Below are 24,315 nucleotides of genomic sequence, written 5' to 3'. Positions count from 1 at the left end.
GAGAAAGCCGCTTCTGGTTGCAGCAAGGCTTCAGGCGGAATCGGGTCAAAATACTCCGGTTGCCATCCCACCGACGGGGCCACCGTCGACGATGACATCTTTCCCATAGGCTCTGTTTGACCTGACGCAATAGCCGTCGGAAGAGCCGTCACCGAAGACAAAGCAGGCGTCGACGACCGGACCGTCGTCGATGAAGTCTGTGGAGCAGGGCCTTGAGGCGTTCCCGCCGGTTTTGGCCTCGACTTGTGGGACGAGGACTCTCGACTCGAGGTAGACTTATGACGGTCTCCTGAGGAGGATTTCGATGGGTCTTTTCTCTCCTTTTTAGATGAGGAGGAAGAAGACGAAGCCTTATGTGAAGAGGAGGACTTCGCAGGGTGTTTCTCCGAGGGGCGTTTTTCAGATGAGCGCGATTTCTTCGCCGGAGGCTCTGCCGACCCTGATCGATGAGGGGGGGACAGGAGACTTAGATCTCGAGGCTGTAGAGCCTACCTCCGATGCCGGGTACGCACCCGCTCCCTCATTGAGCCAAGTAACCAGGCATCTGTTGCGGTCTTTTAGGGTCTTCTGTGAGAAGCCTTGACAGATCTCACACGTGTCCGCCGTATGATGAGGGTGAAGGCAGTAAATACAGTCCATATGGCCGTCTCCTTCATATACCTTCTTAAGACCGCATGTAGCACACGGACGAAATAACGCCTTTCCAGACATACTTCGAAAAGAAACAGTCGAAGCAGAAGTAGAAGAACGCACAACCTAATAAAATAGTGGTTACTCGAGGTAATCTCACTACTTTGGTATATGGCTGAAATCTGAGGGAGCCGCGGGGCGGGGCTACTTATATCTCTACGTCCTAATGGCGCAGGCGTACGCGGCCCAAAAATGACATAGATAGGACACAAAAGTGTCGAAATTTTCCTATGGAAAAGGTCTATATAATTTACCAAGGATTCCCAGCCTGACGACGGGGAATATTCTAAGCATGTGAATCCATGAAAGATCCAATGCTGGAGAATTTACAAAACACCTGAAAGCTTTGCTTTTATATACAATATTCCCCGACGCGTTTCGGATTCACACATCCTCCTGAGGGCTCGAAGCTTAATGTTTATATAATTTCTTTTTAAAGATCATTACACATTCCTTTAAAAATTCATATGTGCACCTATAATGTAACCAGAAAACGAACTTGGCACATGTGATCAACAACTTATTGCTTGCATTCTTAGTGGACATACATAATTACACTAACCTGCATACGTTTGTGGAGATGCTCAGTAGAATGAAAATCCTTTATGGTAAAAACGGACTTAGTCAGACAAAATAGGAGTACATGCCAATTACCAAGCTCCATTTTAACATGGTCCCCTACTTACTCAGCTTCTAATGGTAGAAACCGAAAATGTGGAGACCAACAGGTTGGCTGGATTGTTGCGTGTTGTGGCTCTGTGCTGCTGTGTGAACAGAAAGCAGAGAGCCCCCTTCAGATATGGCATGCAAGCGATCGGGTCATCCCTCACTCAAGCGGGATGAAGACCGTGGCTGCCGGCTGCTGTTCCCCATTCCAATCCAACTTAGTGAGTTGTTAGGCCGGGGGGGGGGCGGGACACCCGTGAAGACCCTCCCCGCCTGGCAAATCTTGCGGCATGCATAGTCCTCGCAGCCCGGAGGAATTACGTAAATCGCATCCTGACTGTATGTTAGGCGAATGTAACCGCCGTATCACATGCTTGCTTCGTGAAGAAGCCACTCAACATAATTCAAAGATAACAGATATTCTTACCAGGACAGATGAAAACTAGTTGTCTTCACACGCTCCATCAGCGTCTCTCTAATGCCCATATCTGTCACAGTGCCGGCCATTTGTGGGGCGCGCGGCCGGAACGTTGTTTATATTATGTTGCCAAGACGACCAGACACGTGCGCAGTCGCGTTTTGGCCCGAGTGTCCACAATGTTGGTACGGGACATTTGCTCACATGGTTTAGCCAAAGCACAACGATATAATGATTTCTGCATGTGTTCATAAAAGAATCAGGTTATAGATAGGTACATAGGCCCTCACAGGGCCAGCTAGGTATTACATCCGTGGGAAAGTGAAGCGCAGCGCCCGTTCCAAGGCAATCCGCAACCTCCACGGCCGCCCCCATTTCTAGATGGTGTGGTAATCCCTGGTTTGGGAACAAATAAAAGGTAGGGGTGATGCGGGACGCAGGACACCAAGCCGGAGACCACCCGGCTTGATGCCCCACCCCCACATCTGGTCAATGGAGACTGGCACTTAGTGCCTAAGTCACTGGTGGAAAATCATAATGAAGTTAACCCGAGATAGCAATGGCACTAACAGAGTGCAAAAACAATTGCACTCACCCTCGCCCATACACTGGGCGGCCATTGCAGGAATTCTTTATTACTTGTGTGGCTCAAACCCTTTCCAGTAACTCAGAGCAGAAGGCTGTGGAATAATACATATTTTACTGGTTTCATAATGTTAAAGCGTAACTACCGTCAGGACTCTCCCTACTCCGACTGGAGAGGATGGTAATATTAAATGAGAGATCATCACAGGGAAGAAACTCATACCAAGAACTTCATGAGGGTATAAATCACTTATGATGATGTCGCCATTCCTCGGAGCTTGGAATCCCTGTTATCCCTGTCTGGCTTTTCTGGTTGCCAGCGCATACCCTTCAAAAGTGTGTAGACTGTTATCCATAATAAAAGGTCTTACTGCTTACGGACTTCAAATCGGCGTTTGAAGGACAGACTGCATCTAAGGCGCACACTATAAAAGCCCTCCTTAAACAGAGCCCTTGGAGGGAACAATCACTACTGGTGATAGGAGAATTGTTAGATGCTAGGCATCCCTGTTAGTCATGTCTGGCCAGCTCACACTCTGCAGATAGGTATGGACCATTCTACATATAAATAATGCTTTCAACTTCTGCAAGACCAAGTACATTCAAGGCACTCCGGGATTAAGGTATCTGAACCCGCTGTCCGGCTCGTACAAAAAGCTCACACTCTCAAACAAGACCATAAGCCGAATTAGGCCCAGAAAAGGACATACTTTAATGTTGGTAGTCAGTGTTGGGGACAAAGGGGTAATGAGAGACAAGAGAAAGTGAAAGTATCCCTCATTTCTACACAAAGCACATTAGGTCATAGTCATGATTCATCCCTCGTGGATTTAATGAGTCAAGCATGTCGATCCATGCAATCTCCCTCTGGAGCAATTTCTTATGTAGGTCACCACCTCTAGAGTCTAATCCCACCTGTTCTAAAATGACACATTTAAGTTGAGCCACAGGATTTCAAATTCCTTGGGCGGATGTTGGATTTATGTTGTGTCCACCTGGTTTTGACTTTAGGCATTGTCATGCCTACATAATAAAGGCTGCATGGACACTTCAGTGCGTACACTACGTTTGTTGAATCAAATGTGCATGAATGTTTAAGTCAATAGTTTTGCCAGAATGTGGATGCATGATACTTGTACCTTTAAAGATGTTACTACAATGTTGGCAGCTATAGCAGGGTATAGTGCCCTTACGTGGTGTTCTGTTGCCTTGCTTCTTGGGCAATTCCGCCCTCACCAGGGTGTTATGTAGAGCCTGGCTATTCCTGTACACGAAGGTAGGTAGATATCGAAACAGGCTTTGTAACTGGGAGTCTAGTTACATCATAGACCAATTCCACTTAATCACCTTTTTAATTTTGTTACTCTGCATTGAGTGTGTCGTTACATACACCAATGGTTGCTCAGGCTTCAAAAGGTTTGGGTGGCAAGTTCTCACATGGAGTCGCCTCAACTCTTTCCGCTATACCCGTCAGGGCAGCTGCATCATAGCCCCTCTCTAGGAAAAACTTTTTTAACGTCACTGCTGGTCTCCTGTACTCCTCTACATCAGAGATGTTCCTCCTCTATCGTAAAAACTTGCTCAGCGGGACACTATCGATAGTACATTTCGTATGAAAACTGGTGGCCAAAAGCAAACTATTTCTGTCTGTCAGGTTGGTGAACATTTATGTAATTGCTTGTCATTCCTCTTAATCCATGCAGAGTCCACTTACCTTCCAAGGCCAAATCAATAGATCCACATTTGAAAGCCCGATTTGACCTTTAACTTGCAAGGTTTCAGGCATTAAACCTTTTTTCATAGGAATCACTAGTGCTGTACCACTCGGATATACAGAGGTTGTGTGCGCTACTTTTCTGGAAAAATGTCATGTTTCTAGTCTTATAGAAGAAACACAACCTTTGCTTGAGGCTAGAGCTCATTGCACTGTTTGTTTTCCCTCCAGAAATTGGTTCCCTAAATATTGTATAAAAAAAATTTACAAAAATTAAACAAGGATCTTTTGGAGACAATTAAAATACCATCTGATAATACTTCTGAGATAACTAAATTGAGATTGAATGTATAAACAAGAACGCAAACACCAAACATGGCTTAGTTGTATGCCTCTTCCAACGATAGCCAAGGCATCTGGCTGCTTATAACAAAGGGCCGGTTTTGTGGAAGCCACCCAATTATAGTTATACCCATACACCAGCCTCTTATGATGGGTGGAGGCAAGGAGAATCATGGCAAGGCCTCACTATAGATTTAGGGGAAAGCTAGAAACCACATAATTGGTAAAAAACGTATATATCCTTAATAAATATGTGTTGCATTCTGGATTCAGAATATACACGATCTTTACAGAGCTGAGAAAAGCATTGGACTGTGTATCCACAAGAAGTCGATGGCATAGCAGGACCTCAATGAGAATTCCTGACGGTTTACTGAAAATGATTTGTGATCTTCATGAACAGAATGAGCCAATGGTCGGGTATGGTAAGGAAAGTCAATTTACATAACGTTTCGGAGAAAATAAGGGTGTTCGGCAGAGGTGCATATTGGCACTCCTGTAACTTAATCCATACACTAAAGGCATATGCAACCATCTGATGGCAGGGATTGTATACATCCCATGCATAGGAACCCAACATATCCTGACATCTCACATGGAAGACACAGTGTTCATTGCCAGAACACTAATGCCCTACAATTATCACTCAGTTGTTATGTGCGGTGTATGGCTGCTAAGACCCTTAGGCTGATGTGGGGAAATCTTTTTAACTAAATAGAAATAAAACTGAACAAGTTTAAAAAATGTAACTACCTTGGTGTCTCATTCATTGAAAACCTGAGGGTCTTAAGCTTTGAAAAAGAGCCCTGAAAGGCTCGAAACATGTGTTCGCCGTCACAAGAATTGAACCACGAATAAATGCATGTTTCAAATGATGGAGTCCGAGTGTATTGTTAGCTTCAAGTATTGAGTAAGTTGTTTGATTTTGCTTTTGTAATGACAATGTATTTTATCTAAACAATTATGAAGGCACTCTTATAACGGAGGCACGGGAATTACTTTTTGAGTAAAAAGGTATAGCGCAATGAGGGCAATATCACCTCTTTGGACTATTGCTTGCCTCCGACTAAATCTACAGTACTACAAGCCACAACAATGTCAACTACCCAACACTGATAAAGAGGGGAGGTCCATCAGAATCATTCGGTCGGTCCTAGCATATGTTATGACCACAGTCTGTTGAAGCATGGAAATGAAAAAAGCCATTGCATTGTATGCAAATAGTAAATGGAATTAGGTGACTGCTCAACTACTAACAAAGATGACTAGTTTAACATATTATATAAATCATGCAGAGCATTGTATTCAGGTGCAGAGATGGCTCCAATGTCAGTGACTATTGTGACAGCTGGACCACATTTTTCGTGGGACTCAGCTGTATTCTAATGGCTGCTGTGAAAGCGGGAGAATGGGTATTATAAATAGTCTATCAACCCCTAGGGCAACAGTTGAGGGCTCTGCTATACTTTACATGCAGAAGACATGCACACTGAATAACATGCAGTCACGGCAAAACAACCTGCACCCCAACGCTGGCCTATTGCATACAAGTCCCATTTCACTAGCTCAGAATGCACCTGCCAAACCCCTCGCCCCAACCCTCTCTCTCACACCGATATATTGAATCCCATGTGCAGCAAACCAAGCATCTGTGAGATGGCAGAGGTGGGGCAAACACGCTCCAGTCAATTAGCATACACACCAGCTAAGGGTTATGTGATGCAAGAACCTTTGGTTCAAAGGAAGGGCTAATTGAAATTTGGGGCCACAGTCAGCCATTTTGCCTTGCTTGACATGTTGGTTAGCAGGCAAAAGATGCTTCAAGCTCACTCTACCACGCTCAGATGCTGTGCTCATTGGCCTGCTGGGAATTCTGCCCATTTGAGACTGCTTTGTAGGGGATACATGCAGTTTTTAATATGATCATGGAAGGAAGCCAGTGAAGCGCGCGCAGTGTTGGAGAGATATGGTAGAATATGCAGGTACCTGTAAGGAGGTGGGCTGCTTTGCGGGGGAGGGGGGCAAGAGTGCGGCTGAAGCCCAGTAAGAGGGCATTGCCCCATCAATTTGTGAGATAACAAGGGCTTGGACCACAGTGAGGAATTCATTCTGGGAAATTAGGGGTTTGATTTTGCGAGTGTATGGATCTGTAGCCATGTGGTAAGTATCTTTTTGGCCATGTGCTTTTGGAAGGAATGGCTGTCAATAATGAAGCCCAAGGATTTGGCCGAGTTTGACAGCTGAGGGGTGAATCCTTCCAGGCACAGGTCATCCAGCCATTGTTCCACAAGTTGGTGTTTAGTGGGAGGACTGATGACGACAAATGCGTTCTTGGTCAGGTTTAGTTTAAGGTGAGCATTTGAGATCCATGTTCGGAAAGTAGCCAGGCAATTGCGAAGGCGAGCAATATCCTGGGGGTCACTGACCTTAAGATACAGCAGAGTGCCATCAGCGTACTGATGGATGGCTATGTTTGGGTCACTTAGGAGAGTTCCCAAGGGTTCCATGTATAGATTGAAGATGACTGGGGAGAGAATGGGACCTTGGGGGACCCCACATGTGACAGATTCGACTGGATCTGAATTAGCCCTATCTGGTGCCTATCGGAAAAGTAGGATGCCGCCAACCATTTTAGGACAGTTCCAGAGAAACCCATCCTTTTTGCGAGGACAGAGAGGAGTATTTATTTATCAACTGTATTGTAGGCAGCCGAGAGGTCTAGGAGGATTAGGAGACAAAGGTCCCTAGTGTCTGATTCTGAGCACATCATCCGCCACTTGGATGGTTGCAGTCTAATGGTGCATTTGGAGCATAAGCCCAACTGGTAATCACTGAGGAAGTCAAGACGATCGATTTTGGCAAGTAGTTGGAAGGCTTGAGATGGTCTCTATTTGGCCAAGTCCCCTGGGTAAAGCAAGGGTTTTTTGAGAAGGGGTTGTATGAGACCGGTCTTCAACATGTCTGGGAAATCACCTTCACTGAGGGAGGTGTACACAATACTGAGGAGTGTGTCAAGTACTGGACCAGCAAGTTGTTTAATGAGGGAGGCTTGGAGGTAGTCGTCCATGTGTCTGAGAGATCCTTAGATGAGGAGGGTGAAGAGTCCAGGTGGCTAGTGCCCATGGGGAGGAGTGGGGTGACTAGCAGGGCTGTGCCTGGTTTTGAGGCATCAATGTAACCTCTGATTTGATGCATTTTGTTAATGAAGAAGCTGTTTATTCCATTGCACTTCTCTTATGAAGCTGGCACCTTCGGGACAGGTGTGGGCTTGGAGCAGTGCTTGACTACTTCAAATAAGGCTTTGCTCCTGTTAGAAGCTGCCACAATGGGGTAAGTGTAGTAACCTGACTTAGCGTCAGAGATCATGTCTGCTTTGGGAACACAGGGATTTGAGCGATAAAAGCTCCTCTAGGCTACAGTCGTTGTGCCACTGCTTTTTAAGGGATCGGATCGAGCGTTTGTTTTCGGCAAGCTTGGGTGTGCACCAGGGTGCAGACGCTTTGGCTTTGATGTGACTAGACTTAGAGGTGTATGGGCATCCAGTAGTTCTTTGGGAAAAGTGGTTAAATGTATCCAGAACGGGTGAGGCATTCCCTATGGTTGGGAATGTTGTGAACATTGCCTCCAGTAAGTCTAGCAGGAAATTCTTGCAGGATTGGTGCTTAATAACAGGGAGTTTGGTTTCACATTTGTGGGGCAGCCTTGTGTGTGATATGAGAAGGGGGATTGCGGCGTGGTCAGTCAAGTTGAGAGGGAAGGGGTTTGAGCATGAGAAGATCGGGCAGGAGATGAAGACTAGATGGAGCATGTGACCTTTGACATTCATGGGGAAGAGTACAATCTGTTTTAGGTCTATGGCGTTGTTCTGAGAGAATAGGAGTCATGTAGGTGTTTTGCTAGTTGGTACTCGGGATGTTGAAATCTCAGAGTAAGACACTGTTTCAGAGGAGAGAAAGTTAGAAAGGTCATAGATGAAATTATCACTTCTTTGAGGTGGTCTGTAAATGAGGTAGAATGTAACTATGTCGTTGTTTGAGATGGAGAACCAGCATGACAGGGATTCAAAGCAGCTGGGCGTGGGGGCTGGATTATCATGCAGGGCCAGCCTGCTACCCCACCTCCAGTTTTTCTATGCAGTCAGTATGTTGGGTAGATAGCCGTGGGGTAGGAGGACATCAAAGATATAGGGGGGAGTAGGGTGTAAACCATGTTTCAATAATGAAAAGGGCATCAAGATTGTTGTTGGTTATGAGGTGGCCGATATCAGCAGTGTTTGCGACCGCGAGTATTAACCATCATAACTTGGCAGACATGAATAGAATATAACACTCAAAACAACAGAAGGTAAAGTTATTATAAGTTATTCCTGTAGCTAGATCCCTAGCCAACAACTAAATCTCCCTATCTGTGAATAATCTCTGGCCATTAAGTAGGGTCCCTAGTTAGTGCTGTTGGGCCGACTACAAAAGGTGTCGAGATCTTCTCCCTGTACTCTCTAAAAACACTTTCCTGGTGTCTGGTATGTGCACACAGGTTGGAGGTCGATTCTTGAATTTTAATATGTCGCCCCCAATTCGTGTGTCTTATCGTTAAAAACAAGTGCTAATCCCAGAGTATCTGGATGAATGGCCAGATAACAATGGGGAAAGAATTTTCGTTTAAAAACTATGTGGAAAGTGAAGATATTAATTCTTCATAACTCCCAAAGGTTTCAGATTTGAACCGCAAATTGTGTGGATAACAAATTAAGTTTCCTTGAGACAATCCCTTTGTTTTTCTTTGGAAAGGGAGTGTGGGTCTGGGTTACCCTCCAGGCCTCTTGTATGGTCAACCGGTTTCAGCGGGATTCTTGAGTTGCCGCTTTCTTCAGGACGAATACTTCAAGTTGAGGTATCCTGAACAGTGTCTTCAACACTGTTAGATGGTAGAGGGTGTCCAAGGTTTGATAGGGTAATTACTTCCTAGTCCTGTATGGACAACAAAACAAGAAAAAATGGGGACTATAATCAGTCTCATGTACCAACAGTTTCTACTTTAAAAACAGAGAATTCTAAGGTACTTCTATCAGTACCACCTCTGTATGGGGAATCATACCTCTGTGTTGTAGTTCAAGGGTAACGGCTTGATTTTTCGGTGATGTCCAATTTATAGCCAAAATGCTAGCAAGGTTGGTCTTATTTCATCCTTTCTTCTGGATATTATCCCTATGATTTGAAAGAAAAAGATGTTTGTAAGAGCCTGCTATCATCTATATTGCATCTGTACAAATATTTTTCATGGGTACATCGCTTCTTAAGAGTGAGGTAGGCTTTTGTTTAAGTTGTTGTTCTCCTTAATTGTTTTAGTTATTTCCAAATTGGGTTTTAGCAATGGCCTCTACTCTTATGTCAGAGATTAGAGGTCCTGCAAGGATGCCGTTTTCCGAATCTGGCTTTTCTGCATTGGTGTTGGCGCATCTTACCTCCATTCATCGGTTTGTTCCTTCCCGGATCGAATCGTATCCACTACTGCGTTGCCCTGTGTCTGTTGTTCTTTTATGGTCATGTGCACGGTCACGCGGCCGAGATATCCGCTCATGTGATCGCGTGCACGTGAGATATCTGATCACGTGATCACGTGTACGTAATCGCGTCCAGTGCGCGTGATCGAATAGACATGCCCGATGCGAAGCCGTCACTCTTGGCGGGGACGTAATCACATCGGGAACACGGGATCGGTTCACCATCGTGTATGCTTTGACGCCGTATCTCCAAAATGGGGTCATATGGATCATGTCGTCCTCTGTTTCTCCTATAGAGAAGGAACATGACCATTGTAGATATCTATCACACTCTCTTTGTCTCTGAGTGCAACACCTATGAAAGTTTTTGCATTAAGGACAAGGGTTAGCACAAAAACATTGTGGGAACCTGTCAAAGACTGATTATTCGTAGTGGAGGCTTAGGTGCAAAAATGGGGGGGGAACCATAATCGCTAAAGGCGAGTTCTCTATTAATCGCCTGGCCTGTAGGTCTTGTTGACTGTTAGGTCTCTGAAATTCAATGTGGCCATGGAGTCTCTGTTTGATGTTTCTAAAGGAGATGGGACTTGGCAGAGGGGCGGCAGGGCCTTGTGGGGTATGGTCCCACAGATGATATTCTAGGCAATAATCTATGCCCTGTAAGGAGTCATAGTTGGCTAACCCTGTTCATCCAAGGGTTGCCAGAGCCTGCCAGCAGATCTCATCATTGAGGCCAATCAAGTGGCTGCGTGTTCTGTATATCCACTGTTGTTCTCTTTTTAATAGGAGTGCTGTGATGTTTCCACCTCTTGTCGGTGCTTTTACTTTTTCTATTATGGTCCACATAATATCCTCTACGGTGTGATGGTTTTCAATGAAATGTTCCACTAGGGGAGCCGTCCTTTTTCGTGTCCTAATGTTGGAACGGTGTTCTCCTATTCGTAGTTTTATTGTCCGGGTCGTCATCCCAATATATTTCTTGTTGCAGGGACATTGTATAAGGTACACAACATTAGTGGAGTTGCAGTTAGTCAGAGTTCTTTGTTCCCAGGGATATTTCCAGCCTACGTCTATGACCGTAGTACGTTTTGTATATTTACAAATGGTACAAGTTCCACATGGTGTATGGCCCTGAGCTTTCGGTGTATCCCATAGTGTGTTTGTGTCCGTGGCAGGCAGTGGTTCTTTATAAGTATGCACTAAAGAATCTCTTAAGTTTTTTCTCCTCCTTATGGCGAACAGTGGTTCCGGCAATTGTTTCTCATCCACATTGAGTATGTGCCATGCTTTTCGGATTTCCTTTTTCAGGCGGTTGATTATAGGGGAATGGCTGAACACTGCAGTGATGGTCGTGTCATTCCTTAATCTTTTCCCATGTTGGTTAAGAGTTGTTTCTCTTTGTATATTCCTTGCTCGTTTTCTTGCCTGTTTGACAATCCTATACGGATAATTCCTCTCTAGTAGATTGTTCGAGAGCCTAGTTGCTTGGATGTCATATTCGGCTCCAGAGGTACAATTCCTCCTAAATCGGAGGAACTGTCCAAAGGGTAGGTTTTCTTTCAAAGATCTCTGATGGAAACTGTTATAATCCAGCAGGGAATTTCTATCTGTTGGTTTTTGAAAAACCGTTGTTTCCAGTATGTTGCCTCTCCTGGTGATCAGCAAGTCGAGAAACGTTGCATTCGTTTTACTTGCCTCATGGGTGAATTTGAGAAAAGGATTCAGTCCGTTGAGCCATTCCATGAAATTATTTACAGTTGTTTCGTCCCCATTGAACAATAGAAAAACATCATCGATGTATCGTCGCCAGCTGATTATATTGGCGGAAAAAGGATTGGTTTCTGTATAAATGTGGGTATCTTCAAAATTGGCCACATACAGGTTAGCCAAAGTTGGGGCGAATGTCGCTCCCATGGCAGTTCCTGCTATCTGTTCATAATAGTTGTCTCCGATAATGAAAAAATTTTTTGTTAGAGCTATTTCCGCCAGTTGCATGATTAGCGCAATAGGCATGTCGAGAGGTTTAACTCGTAGTATGCTTTCAATAACCCTTAATGTTTCTTCTTGTGGGATTTTGGAGTATAATGACTCAATGTCCATAGTTATCATATAAGTGTCTTCATTGGTTAGGACAAGATTGTTTAAGTATACTAAAATGGCCGTGGTGTCCTTCACATACGAGCGCATTTTGCTGACCTCTTCTTTTAGAAAGAAGTCAGCAAATTGTGAGAGGGGTTCTAAGATTGAACCAATCCCTGACACGATAGGGCGACCAGGAGTTGGGAGGACGCCTTTGTGTATTTTTGGTAGTGCGTAAAAGGCCGGGCATCTCGGAAATTTAGGCGCTAGGAAGGCTGCTTCTTTGCTGCTTATGTGTCCCTCTGCTTCAGCCTCTTCAATGATCGGATTAATGAGGCTCCTGAGTCTGTTAGTCGGATCACTGCCAAGTCTTCTATACGTGGTTCGGTCATTTATTAATGTATTCACCATCCTGTCATAGTCAGTTCTATCCATGATAACAATCGCACCCCCCTTGTCAGCCGGTTTAATGATTATGTCTTCGTTCTTCTTTAGTTCTTTTAGGGCTATATCTTCCTGTCTGGTCATGTTATGGTAAGTGCCCAAATTGTCTTCTGCTTCTATTTCGTCAAGTTTCTTGAGAATGAGTTTTTCAAAGGTCTGAGACTCTACACTTATGCTGTGTGAGGGTGGATAATATGTGGATTTGTTGTGTAATCCAGTCACGTCTCGGGGTCCATTGTTTGTATTCTCCGCAAAAAACTGTTTGAGTCTAATCTTCCTCATCAGTTGTGTGATCTCTATTCTGGTCTGGAATGGATCATGGGGAGTGGTTGGAACGAATGAGAGCCCCTTCTGTAACACATCTAGTTGGATTTGTGTGGGAGTGAAACTGGAAAGATTGACTACCAGGGATTGACTAGCAGATCTTAAGGGTTGTACTGTGGGGTGCTGTTCTGCTGGTACCAGCCTTTCCCTCTGTTCCTGGTGACCCTGGGTGATTGGTCCGGCCACCATCCTCTGGCCCTGCCTCGCCCTCTCTGGGCCTGAAAACCCCGGGCGTTGCCACCTCTATTTTGTTGGTTACCAAAGGTGACATTGCCTCCTGTTTTGTTGGCATCTTCGTCTGAGCTTCCGCTTGAGAAATTCCAGTTGCCCGGTCTTGGTCTATTCCTCTGTTGTCTGCCTCTCATAGGGCCCATATTTGAGACATTGGTGTTCTTTTCTTGCTCTTCATAATATGTGTCTGTCGTGTATGGGTATTTTTTCTCATGCGAAAAGGCTGCAATATCTTTTTTAAGTTTGGTAACCTTTTTGGTAAGGTTAAGGTCCTTGAACTCTTTAATTGTGGCGTCCAAGGCTGCCATATTCTTTTGATAGTCACCTATAATCATTTTGGTTGTTATAGCATCTTGCTTGGTGATGATTTCGTTCATTAGTCTTTCAGATACCGTTTTGGCTGTATTGATTATTAATATAATCCAGTCTCTGGTGCATTTGTTAGAGATGTAACTCCAGTCTTTCCTGAATTTGAGTTCTTCAAGGAAAATTCTGGGTTCTATCCTAATAATGAGGCCATTGGGCGCTATATGTGCCCGAAGATATTCCGTCATAATGGCCCCATGTAACTCGGTTCTGATCAGCTTCTTCCGTAGTGCTTCCAATTCGTTCCAGTCATCTCCTTTGGTGGCTATTGCAGCCTGTTGTTCTGCACCTAGTATCGAGGGGTTCGCTAGGATCCCTTCTATTAGTTCCTCCGCGAATGCCAAGTATGTTGCTTCTGCCATTTTTTGTCAATGTCTTGTCAGATTTTAAAATTTAGTACTTGAAACTGTATGCCACATTTTCTTCTTGTCCGCAATTTATATTTTAAAGTGACCTACTGGTGCACTAACTCGCGGTTTGTGACGCCGCCAGAAGAATAAGTAACCACAAAGAGGAGTTATAGGGCGGGGACATGAATAGAAGCCACATATTGTAGGGGTCTACTGTGGCTATTGACGTTTGCCAGGTTAGCTGTCCGGGCCGTTTTATGTTCTCAACTTGAGTTAATGGACAGCCTGAATCCTCTGGAGCTCTGGATTGAGACCAGCAAAGCAACTATTGCAAGCATTTAGAAAATCAAATGAAGATGCTTCATAAAGTGAGAGAAATTGAACTACTAAATGAAAAAAACTCTGAAACAGGAATGCTTAAAACCAAGGTATAAAACCAACGGCTTAAAATCCAAGCACCTGAACCGCCACACAAGAAAACGTACTTAAAAAGGAGTAGACTGGAGAGAGAGGTAGTGCATCAAAGAACTAAAAGGTGAAATGTGGCAGTAACCCCCAACATACAATGTGTGCTTGTGGAAGGGATGCAATGTGAGGTTTGCCACCTTTTAGTGGCTGCTTGAGAAACATCCTGTCACTGTAGAGTGGCATGCGTTTCAACAATGAAAACTTCACTTGGGAGAATAAAGTGGTAGAACAGTAACACTAAGCTATCTGCAGCTCTGTGTTGTATATATTTTGTCCAAATACAATTCGCCTCACCAAACAGACGGTTTATCTCCCAACGCACAAAGTGAATTGGCATGGCACAAAATGAGAAACATCACTGTTCTGAGAGAAACACTTGCTGTCTACAGAACTGAAAAGGGAATACATATGCTGCCTTGTTTGTGCCAGTACAAGACCATCAGCCCTGACCTGTAAGGCTTGAACACAGTCTGTTAACAGGACTGGGACTAACAAGACCAGATTCTGAAAGCAAGAGGTACTGAGGATTCTGGCAACTCTTCCCTAGTCACCTCGGTGCCATCGGTACAAGCAAACGTTGACAGTCTGTTAGAGAGACAGCCATTGTTTGTTCTTGTTGCTGTCTTTCCTGCCTCACACTTTGCAATACTTTAGTGGAGACTGAAAAAGGCCTTCTTTCATCTGTACTCCGTTTTGCTTCTGGAAGTTTTATCCCTTTAGCATACACATTTTTACTTATTAGTTGTGAGTGCTAATTGAAATAATGACCTCCTTATTGTAATGTTCCAGCCAATAATCTTGTTAAAGGCCTCTGCAGGGATTACCGTCCACTACAGCCCACCAAGCTGTTCAAAACCACATACCACTTTCACATCAGAGGTCTCCTAAAAGAATCAGTCAAAGGTGCTGCCACCAAATGTTATGTAAAAAGGCTTCTATATTTCACCAAATCATAATCAAAGCAGTCTGAAGAGTATCTAGGCTCGTCCTTGGAGTGGCGAACTGTGCCCCCAATAGGGGCATCATCCTTGGTAAGGCCCAGTCTCAGATGGTCCCCAAAACATAACTAACATACTTACCAGGTCTTCAGTCCTATCAAATTTGCACCAAGCAAAACAAGGTTTAGCATACCAACCTAAACTTTCATATCCACAGCTTTGCTAGCTTCATAGCATACACCACAATTTCTTTACACTTTTAGAAAATCTGCAACCACTCAAAACACACACAACTCTTATCACTCTTCTTGCCCCAGCCTGTCCCATTTCTATCCTTTCTCTTAACAAAACTCAAAAACATTCTTTAAGACATCCCTCAGCTATGCGAGGCCAAGATGAACTGGATGATCTGGGCTTATTTATTGAAAATAAATGAACGTATGTTAAAAAAGAGCAATGGAAACAATGCAACTATTGACATGTTGGAAAACATTTTTAAATAAAAAACATTATTTAGAATACCGGTTTGTAGCAAAATGTTCACCACTCCAGCTCTATTTTTGTAAGAGTCTATCCCGAATTACCTACCAGTTTCACATTTTTTGCCTGTCCATCCGGGTTTGCATTGACAGTAAAAATCTCCTTTTCGATCTTCACAAAACGCAGATCCCGCTTTATGGCATGGATTCGGGGAACACTGATTTGGCAAATCTAGTGACAAAAAAAAAATAAGAAAAAAGCATGATAGTCTACAAATGCTCTCCTCAAGACAGGTGACGATGCCCGATTGACAGCAAGGCTAAACATAAATAACGTATTTCTTGATTCAGATCCGATGCCACGTACTGTAGATCCTGAAGATCACATATTTCACCCTCAAAGGTGGGTATGGTGCTCTTTGCTTCCTAGCTAGGTTCACACTATGTAAAACCCAAATATAAAATACAAATATTACCTCAAATGTGTGTTGCACGTCACTAAAATAGTATTGAACTCCATTATATGTTGTACACTTGTGTTTCACTTTTGCATTCTACCAAGAATTGATATATGCTACAAACTGGGCTCCAAATTGAGGATTGCGGAGGATCTGAATAGGAATCTTAATCCCAATCCAACTTTTCTGCCATACAAATTGCATATTTTTTTTAATTGATTATTTTTGCCCTCCTCCTCCTCCTCCTCTTCCTCCCACCAATACAAAAGGGCCCTCAGATTGACACATCACCAATGTCCTGGGGTGAAGGTATCAAGAGATTTAAATTAAGTGCTCAACTTGTGTTGATACATCGAGCAGTCAAAAGCTTGACAGACTAATTGCACATTTCTTTAATTGTTGGGAGAAATTTTTCTCTATGTGATTATATTTGATATTTGGATGACATATTTGATTGTTAGTTAACTTTTCTTAAGTACAAAGGCTAAGCGATACAGCCAGATTGTTGTACAAGCAAAATATATGCAGCTGAAACCCGATTTTAGAAACGCACGTGCTGTCTAATGGCACTGTAACGGCAGGTGGCAGACATGTTTTAGTTTTTGCAACCCGAATTGGTAGTTGTATTGAATGTCTTCCCCAAAGTATGTTGTTTCTTATACTGGTAAATATAAATTCTATAGTGTTTGGATGGGAATAGTTTCTTACCTGTAACTCCATTTCTCCAGCATTGATATCTTTCATGGATTCACATGCTTAGAATATTCCCCGTCGACAGACTGGGAACCCTCGGTAAGCTTATAAAGCCTTTTCCCGTAGGAAAAGGTTCGACAGTGAGCTCTCGGACGTCCTTGTAGCGGTTTTCCCGCTTTTGAGTGACAGAAGGCAATCGTCGACGAGACCCATCGGGCCAGTCCTTGTTTTGAAATTGCCTTCCCCTTTGCCGAAGGCCCATATGCAACGAAGAGTTGCTGCGTAGATCGAAGTTGTTGAGTTCGATGAAGGTAACATTTTAGAGCCCTCTTGACATCCAGGGTATGCAAGACCTTTTCTGCAGCTGATGAGGGAGTCGCTAAGAAGGTGGGCAGGACAATGGATGAATGTTTATGATAAGTCGTAGGAACTTTCGGGATGAAACGAGGACTCGTTGAAAAGATCACTTTGTCTTTGAAAAATCTGAGATGTGGAGGGTCTATGACCAATGCCTGCAACTCTGAGATCCATCTAGCCGATGTTATGGCTATTAGAAAAGCCACTTTCCATGATAAAAACTTCATCGACGACGTGACCATTGGCTCAAAGGGTGGTTTCATTAACCCTGCAAGTACCATGTTAAGGCTCCACGTCGGTGGAAAACGCTTAACCGGGGGAAACGTCCGGAACAAACTTCCCATGAAGTGTTTCACTAACCTGTCACTAAGCAAGGGCGTTGATTTCCTCCCTCTTGTGAACCTAGAGATGGCCGCCAGGTGAACCTTTAGTGATGAAAGACAAACCACTCTTCGCTAAATGTAGTAGATCCGGGAGAAGCTGTTCCGGAGTAACCCTCAGAGGTTCCACTCCTGCCTGTCCTTGGCACCACGTACAGAATCTCCTCCACTTACACCTGTAGGACTTGTTGGTGGACGGGGCCCGTGCAGCCTGTAATATCTTCCGACAGTCCGAGGGAATGTTCAAGGCACCAAATTCTGAAAAGTCAGAAGCCAAGCTGTGAGGTTGAGGCTGCTCGGGTTGTGATGCCACACCGTTCCTTCGTCCCGGGACAAAAGGTTGGGCACCTTCGGGAACGTTATCGGGTGATCCCCTGATAGATGAAGCAGGTTGGAAAACCATGGTTGCCTCGGCCAACACAGCGCTATCAGGATGACTCGGCACCTGTACCTGCGTATCTACTGCAGAGTTCTCTGTACCAGAGGGAATGGAGGGAAGGCGTAGAGGAACTTGCCCGTCCACGTGAAGGAAAACGCTTCTTCCACCAAATCTTCCTGTGGCCACCTGCTGGTGTACATCTCGCACTTCTTCGCCTTTGTGGCGAAGAGATCCAGCGGAGGTCGCCCCCATTTCTCAAAGACCTTCGACAATTGATCGGTGTCCATTTCCCACTCGTGAATCTGGTCCATATTTCTGCTGAGCGAGTCCGCCTGCTCGTTCCTCACTCCTGGCAGGTGATGAGCTACGATGGATATATTGTGTTTTAGGGCCCAGTGCCACACCTTCTGAGCCTCGATGGAGGGTTCTGGATCGCGTGCCGCCTTGCTTCCTTGAGTAAAACATTGCCGTGGTGTTGTCCGTCAAAACTCTCACTGTGGATCCCTGATGTGAGGCAGGAACGCCCTCATGGCCCAGCGGACCGCTCTCAATTCCAGAATGTTGATGTGCAGGAGAGATTCCTTCTGAGACCAACGGCCTTGTGTCTGCAGAGTGACCATGTGCGCTCCCCAGCCAGTTAGGGACGCATCCGTCACCACGGTGAACCGGAACTCCGGCTCCTGTAGGGGTACTCCTTTGGAAATATTCTGAACTCTCTTCCACCACCGAAGAGTTGATCGGAGCTCATCGTCATCGACGGTCAGCCTGTCTGACCAGAGGCCCTGAGCCTGCGTCCAACGATCCGCCAAAAACTGTGGCACTGGCCTCATGAAAAGGCAGCAGTTGGGCACCAGAGGAATGCAGGACACCATAGCTCCCAGGATTGATGTATATTTTCTCACCGACAGCCTGGAATTGATTTTCAACTGACCTGCCAATCGACTGAGCCTGGTGATCCTGTCGAGGGATGGTCTGACTAACCCCAACTGGGTCTCGAACTGTGCACCCAGAAACACCAAGCTTTTGGATGGCGTTAACGAGGATTTTTCGAAGTTTATCGCAAACCCCAATCGTTGCAAGAGGCTCATGGTGTCCTGTAGACTCCTCTGCGTCGACGCCGGGGAGGACCCCCTCACCAACCAGTCGTCGAGATACGGGTATACATGGTGGCCTTGCCTTCGCAGCCAGGCTACCACCGGAGCCAAGCATTTCGTGAACGTTCTGGGGGAAGATTTCAATACAAAGGGAAGAACTGTGAACTGGTAGTGAGTCCGCCCTACCACAAACCTTAGTTACTTCTGTCGCCGACACATCGGTATGTGGAAGTACACGTCCTGCAGGTCCAGAGACGCCAGAAAATCCCCTTCTTGAACTGACCTGATCACCTCCTGGAGCGTGAGCATTTTGAACTTTGTTTTTCAACGACTTGTTTAGTTCGCGCAGGTCTAGGATGGGACGCCACTTTCCATTTGGCTTTTTCACCACAAAGTATCGGGAATAAACCCCTTGACCCCTTTGTGACGATGGGACCAGTTCTATAGCCCCTTTTTGTAGCATGAGTGCTACTTCCTTCAGCAACACGCTCAGATGAGATTGAGCTACACACGCCGGTGGAATATGCGGAGGGTTGCTCTTGAATTGCAGGGAATGTCCGTATTTTACAGTGTCCAACACCCATTGATCTGTTATTAGCTCCCATTCGTTGATGTAACATGATACTCTGCCCCCCAGAATGTTCCGATGCCCATCATTGCTGGTCCTTGCTCTATTTGTCCCTCGTCGACGAGTAACCTGCTCTCTTCTTGGGGGCCTGGTAGTCCCGGCGATGTTTAGCCGCTTGCGAAGCTCGCCTGTATCCCTGAGAGGAATATGCTGGCCTACCAATGGGTCGGTCCCTCGATGAAAATCTGGAATACCCCGATGCTCCTCTGAAGGGACGAAAAGACCGGAAACTCGACCACTCTGGAGGGCCCCCAAGGAACGTGCCGTGTCAGAGTTCTGCTTCATGCCCTTCAGGGCTTCGTCGACCTTCTCGCGAAGAGGAGGTCTCCTTCAAAAGGCATATCCAGTACCTTGTACATTGGTGCATTTTAGCCATGCCTGTCGTCGGAAAACTACGCCGTTGTTCACCTGCATAAACCCCGACTCCGCAAGGTCTACTGCGATGTTAATGGCATGATTTGAAGCCTCCTCGCCTTCCCTGACCAGCAACATAGCTGCTTTTCGATGTTCATCCCAAAGGTGTTCGAGTATAGGCGCCAACCGATGCCACATCTCCCTGTCGTATCTAGCAACTATGGCGAGAGAATTGGCCGCCTTCACTGTGGTAGCACCTACCGACAGGACTTTTTTGCCGAACGCATCCTGGCGTCTAGCATCACTTTCCGGGGGGGTCGTACACTTGTGTTGAGCCTTTGCCTTTCTCGCGGCTGCCGCCGAAACCACAGAGTCGGGTGTTGGTTGTGAGGAAAGGCATTTGGGAGTAGAGTCCGGGCTTTGAATTTTTGCTCTAGGTGACCCTTCATCGCTGGCTCTGAGAAAGGGTGACGCATGGTTCGAAGACCTTCCTTCCACACATGATCCAGGATGGGCACTGAAAACACCGACCTTCTCCTTTTACCCATGTGGTCGAAAAGAAAACCGTCCTTTTCTTCTTCTTGGGCCAGCCCGAATTCCGTGGAAGCCCTGGCCATCATGTTGTGAAATGACTCAATATCGTCAGGGGGAGACGGCTGAGCTGGCGCCTCGGAGTTTCCAATTCTGCATTGGATTCCCAGGTCGGATCCCTGGAGGGGTAAAGGGTGACCACCGACGACGCTCTGCTGCCCGATTCCAAATCCACAGTTCCCCTTCCTCGCGGCGTGGGGCCGAGAGATTTGCTTCCGGAGGCCCTGCCGCGGGGGTTGAAGGTGGAGGGCGGCGAGACGCAGTCTGTCATCCAGTGTCCTCAGCAGCATTTGCACCGTGGACAAGACCTCCAATGATAAAAACGATTACGGATTGAGCTGGGGGGCAGAACCCGGAATGCTCCCGGAGAAAGGTGTGGTAACTTGTAACCCCAGGTCTGCAGGGGCAGCTATCCTTTCACCCTCATCTCCCAAGGACACCGACAAGGCCTCCTGCTGTAGAAGTGTGTTCGGCAAAGTTGGGTCATAGACCTCAGGACGCCAGGCCTCTTGCAAGATATCCGTCGACGAAGCAATAGTCGGCCCCGTCGTCGTCGCCTGCAATCCAGGAACAGTTGATGTCAACTGCGTCAGCGGCAGAGAAGTAGTTGACGACTGCCCAAACGTCGACGACGGTGGTGGTCGCGCAGGTTTATGCGCTGCTCCCGCCTTTTCCGAACTCGACCTGCGTTTCTCTGTCTCTCGACTCAAGGTCGATCTATGACGATCGCCCGAGGAGGATTTAGATTTTTCTTTGTCTTTCCTCATTGAAGATGAGGACGAAGAGGCCTTCCTCGAAGAAGAGTCCTTGGAATGGCCTACCGACGATTCCTTGTCCACCAGTCACGATTTCTTTACTGGGGGTTTCGACGACGATGAGCGGCGCGGGTCCCCTGAAGATTTTGACACAGAGGCCGCGCTGAGTGTGGAGTCCACTTCCGAAGGCGGGTATGCCCCCGCTTCGTCGTTCAACCATGCGACAAGTCTGCGACTCCGATCCTTAAGAGTCTTCTGGGAAAAGCCCTTACATATGTCGCACTTGTCAGCCGAGTGATGAGGGTGCAGACAGTAAATGCAGTCCATATGTCCGTCCCCCTCGTAGACCTTCTTTAGTCCGCACGTAGCGCACGGGCGGAACAGTGCTTTTCCCGACATTAGGAGAAAAACCGCAACAGCACAACCTAACCAAGTAGAAAATACACGAGGTGTTCCCACTTTGGAGACGGTTGAAAGGGAGCCGCAGGGGCGGGGCATTTATACCACTACGTCCTAGTGGGGCGTGCGTGCGTGGCCCAAAACGACGTAGATAGGACACAAAAGTGTCAAAAGTTTTCCTACGGGAAAAGGCTTTATAAGCTTACCGAGGGTTCCCAGTCTGTCGACGGGGAATATTCTAAGCATGTGAATCCATGAAAGATCCAATGCTGGAGAAATTGGGATTCTTGTAATGTAAGGTCCAGTTGACAGGAAACGGCAACCTTTTAAGAAATATGATTTTCTTGAGATTTACCAGAGGTTTGCCTGGGGAACATCAAATCAGAATTTGGATAACAAAACCAAAATTGTGGCCAAGGTACGTTGCCTGGAATGCACTATGCACTGTGTTACAGTATTAAAAAACAAGCACTGGCAAAGCCAACATGTCTAGTTTTCCAAATAAAGAGGTTAAGAACTTTACCATGTTGTGACTTTACAAAAGAAAATCCTAACATCTACATGTACACATCCAGACCAATTGGGTTGGCAATTTTATTTTATTTTTTATTTGTAATAATGGTGGCCAGGATGGATAGAGGGCATCCTAAATGTGTATGTGAGGCTTTTAATCAATCCTGGCTGCATTATTTAACCACACAAACATTGACATGCATAGACATTAGTAATAATAATGACAAACACAACTAAATAAAAATGATGTAATGTAGCCCCAAAATGTACAATGCAAAATGGAAACAAAATCTCTTAAAAGCAACATCAAACCACTTTCTCCCCAACCTGGACAGTTCCACTTGCTTTTACTCAAGGCTACCATCATATATGCACTAGTTCTGCATCACAATGCACCTGACTGACAACAGGGCTCCTAAGTATCTAAGGCGTTGTCTAGCTATGCATAAAAAGTGAGTAGTTTTCCTTTCCACAGACTTCCATGGCCGCATGCCTTCTGGATCCCATTAAGGTAGGAGCATGCTGCAACTTTCTTTGTTTAGGGAGTAACCAAAGAGTGGATGCTTGTGGAAGAAATGTAGTTCCCCTCACAGCATGGCTGCAATCTGGGATGGTCTGCCTGACCATTTTTGCTTGCCTTACCACTAAGCAGGCCAGTGAACGATGGGGCATGCACATTGGATCTCTCAGACTCAATATGACATGATGCAAAGAGCAACAGTCCTTCTGGCATACAATAGGAGAAGGGCCCTATTCGCACCCAGTATGTCTGTATGCTTTTTCCCATTGCTTACTCTTCAGTCCCCTGACCTTATTACAAAACACTGCACATTCTATGTTACATCATTTTCTTTGTCGAAAAAAAAAAGAAAAATGGCTGTGGTTAAGGTCTATTTTGAGGAAAACCACCTTGACCACTAAATGCTTGCTTTTACAAAAAATGGGTTAATATGGATTTTTCAGTGTCTCTATTTGTTTCCCCAGACAGTCTTTTTTCCCCTTCCTTGAATGAAAGGTTTGAAAAAGACAAGCACAGACACCCAAAACACTTAGTTTTCTGTAAAAGAAAGTATTTGCCAGTGGACAGGTGCTACTTGAGCAATTGTAGCCAATTCTGAGCATTTTTATGTGCCCACACATTAGGGATGGGAGATATATCGAGTTTTGGAGATATATCTTCAAAATCGATATAGGAGACAGTATCGATTTCATCAAAATATAAAATATATATATATATATATATATATATATATATATATATATATATATAGGAAAGCCTTGTACCGCAGTACAAGTTTGTTGGAGTGCACTCCAGGAAGCAGTATAGAGCAAACGATCTGCACCAGACACAGAGGCAGGAGACCAGGAGTTGCCAGGCAGTAAGTGATTATTTGATTTAATGCCCTGGACAAAAGAGGAAAACCCAAAAACGACGCGTTTCGCGGCAAACAGACAGCTTGTTCATATATACACACACACACACACACACACACACACACACATTTCAATTATAAACAGCATACTGAAACGCTGTTCCGTCGAGCAGCACTCCTCACATAACCGTTCCAAACACAGGGTTCCAAATACCCCGTCGCGGACCAAATGTCAAAGAAGAAACTGCACGGGTTGTTTAACAACCTTTATTTCATAGTCGGCAGTTTAAAAAAAAAATGTCAAAATATCCCAGTCTCAAATCGTTTGCCAGACGGTAGCCTGATGCGTTTCGCCACAACCTAGTGGCTTATTCACAGTTACTCCTCCCTATGAAGAAGTTTGTTTTAAAACCAAGCACCACAGTGATAAACATAGAGGAGGTGACTTACACAATTCACACCATAGCTAGTGGCCATGTTTGGTTGGGCTACCAAAAGTAATCGAAAATTGGATGAGATTGCATACAATCTAAACCTATTCAATTCTTTATAAATATATATATTGAAGCATATTTATGAGCGTCTGCTTTTTAGTCTTTTCCGAAATTTTGGAGATAATTTTTTGGCTCATGAGAGTGCGGTTCTTTTTTTCCTCCTTTCTTTGGAGATATATATATATATACATACACTTTTTATTATATATGAACGCCCTCATGGTTAGAAACGAAGGAATTGAGCCTAAAAATT

General features: G+C 45.2%; 1 protein-coding gene across 2 annotated transcripts in view; it reads right to left on the bottom strand.

Moving 5' to 3' along the window:
- Positions 1–24,315, bottom strand: part of GAS6 (growth arrest specific 6) — a 975,360-nt gene that overhangs the window by 564,500 nt on the left and 386,545 nt on the right. The window contains exon 5 of one of the 2 annotated variants that reach the window (XM_069637123.1): positions 15,704–15,826. The exons of the other annotated variant lie outside the window; for it this stretch is intronic. Within the exon in view, the coding sequence (XP_069493224.1) occupies positions 15,704–15,826 (123 nt within the window). The remainder of the gene's footprint in view (positions 1–15,703; positions 15,827–24,315) is intronic. 2 annotated transcript variants of the gene reach the window in all.

The sequence above is a fragment of the Ambystoma mexicanum genome, chromosome 7p, assembly GCF_040938575.1.
Source record: "Ambystoma mexicanum isolate Mex_15411 chromosome 7p, UKY_AmexF1_1, whole genome shotgun sequence".
Lineage (NCBI taxonomy): Eukaryota > Metazoa > Chordata > Amphibia > Caudata > Ambystomatidae > Ambystoma > Ambystoma mexicanum.
Note: the sequence above shows the minus strand (reverse complement) of the source record. Positions and strands in the feature narration are given on the sequence as shown.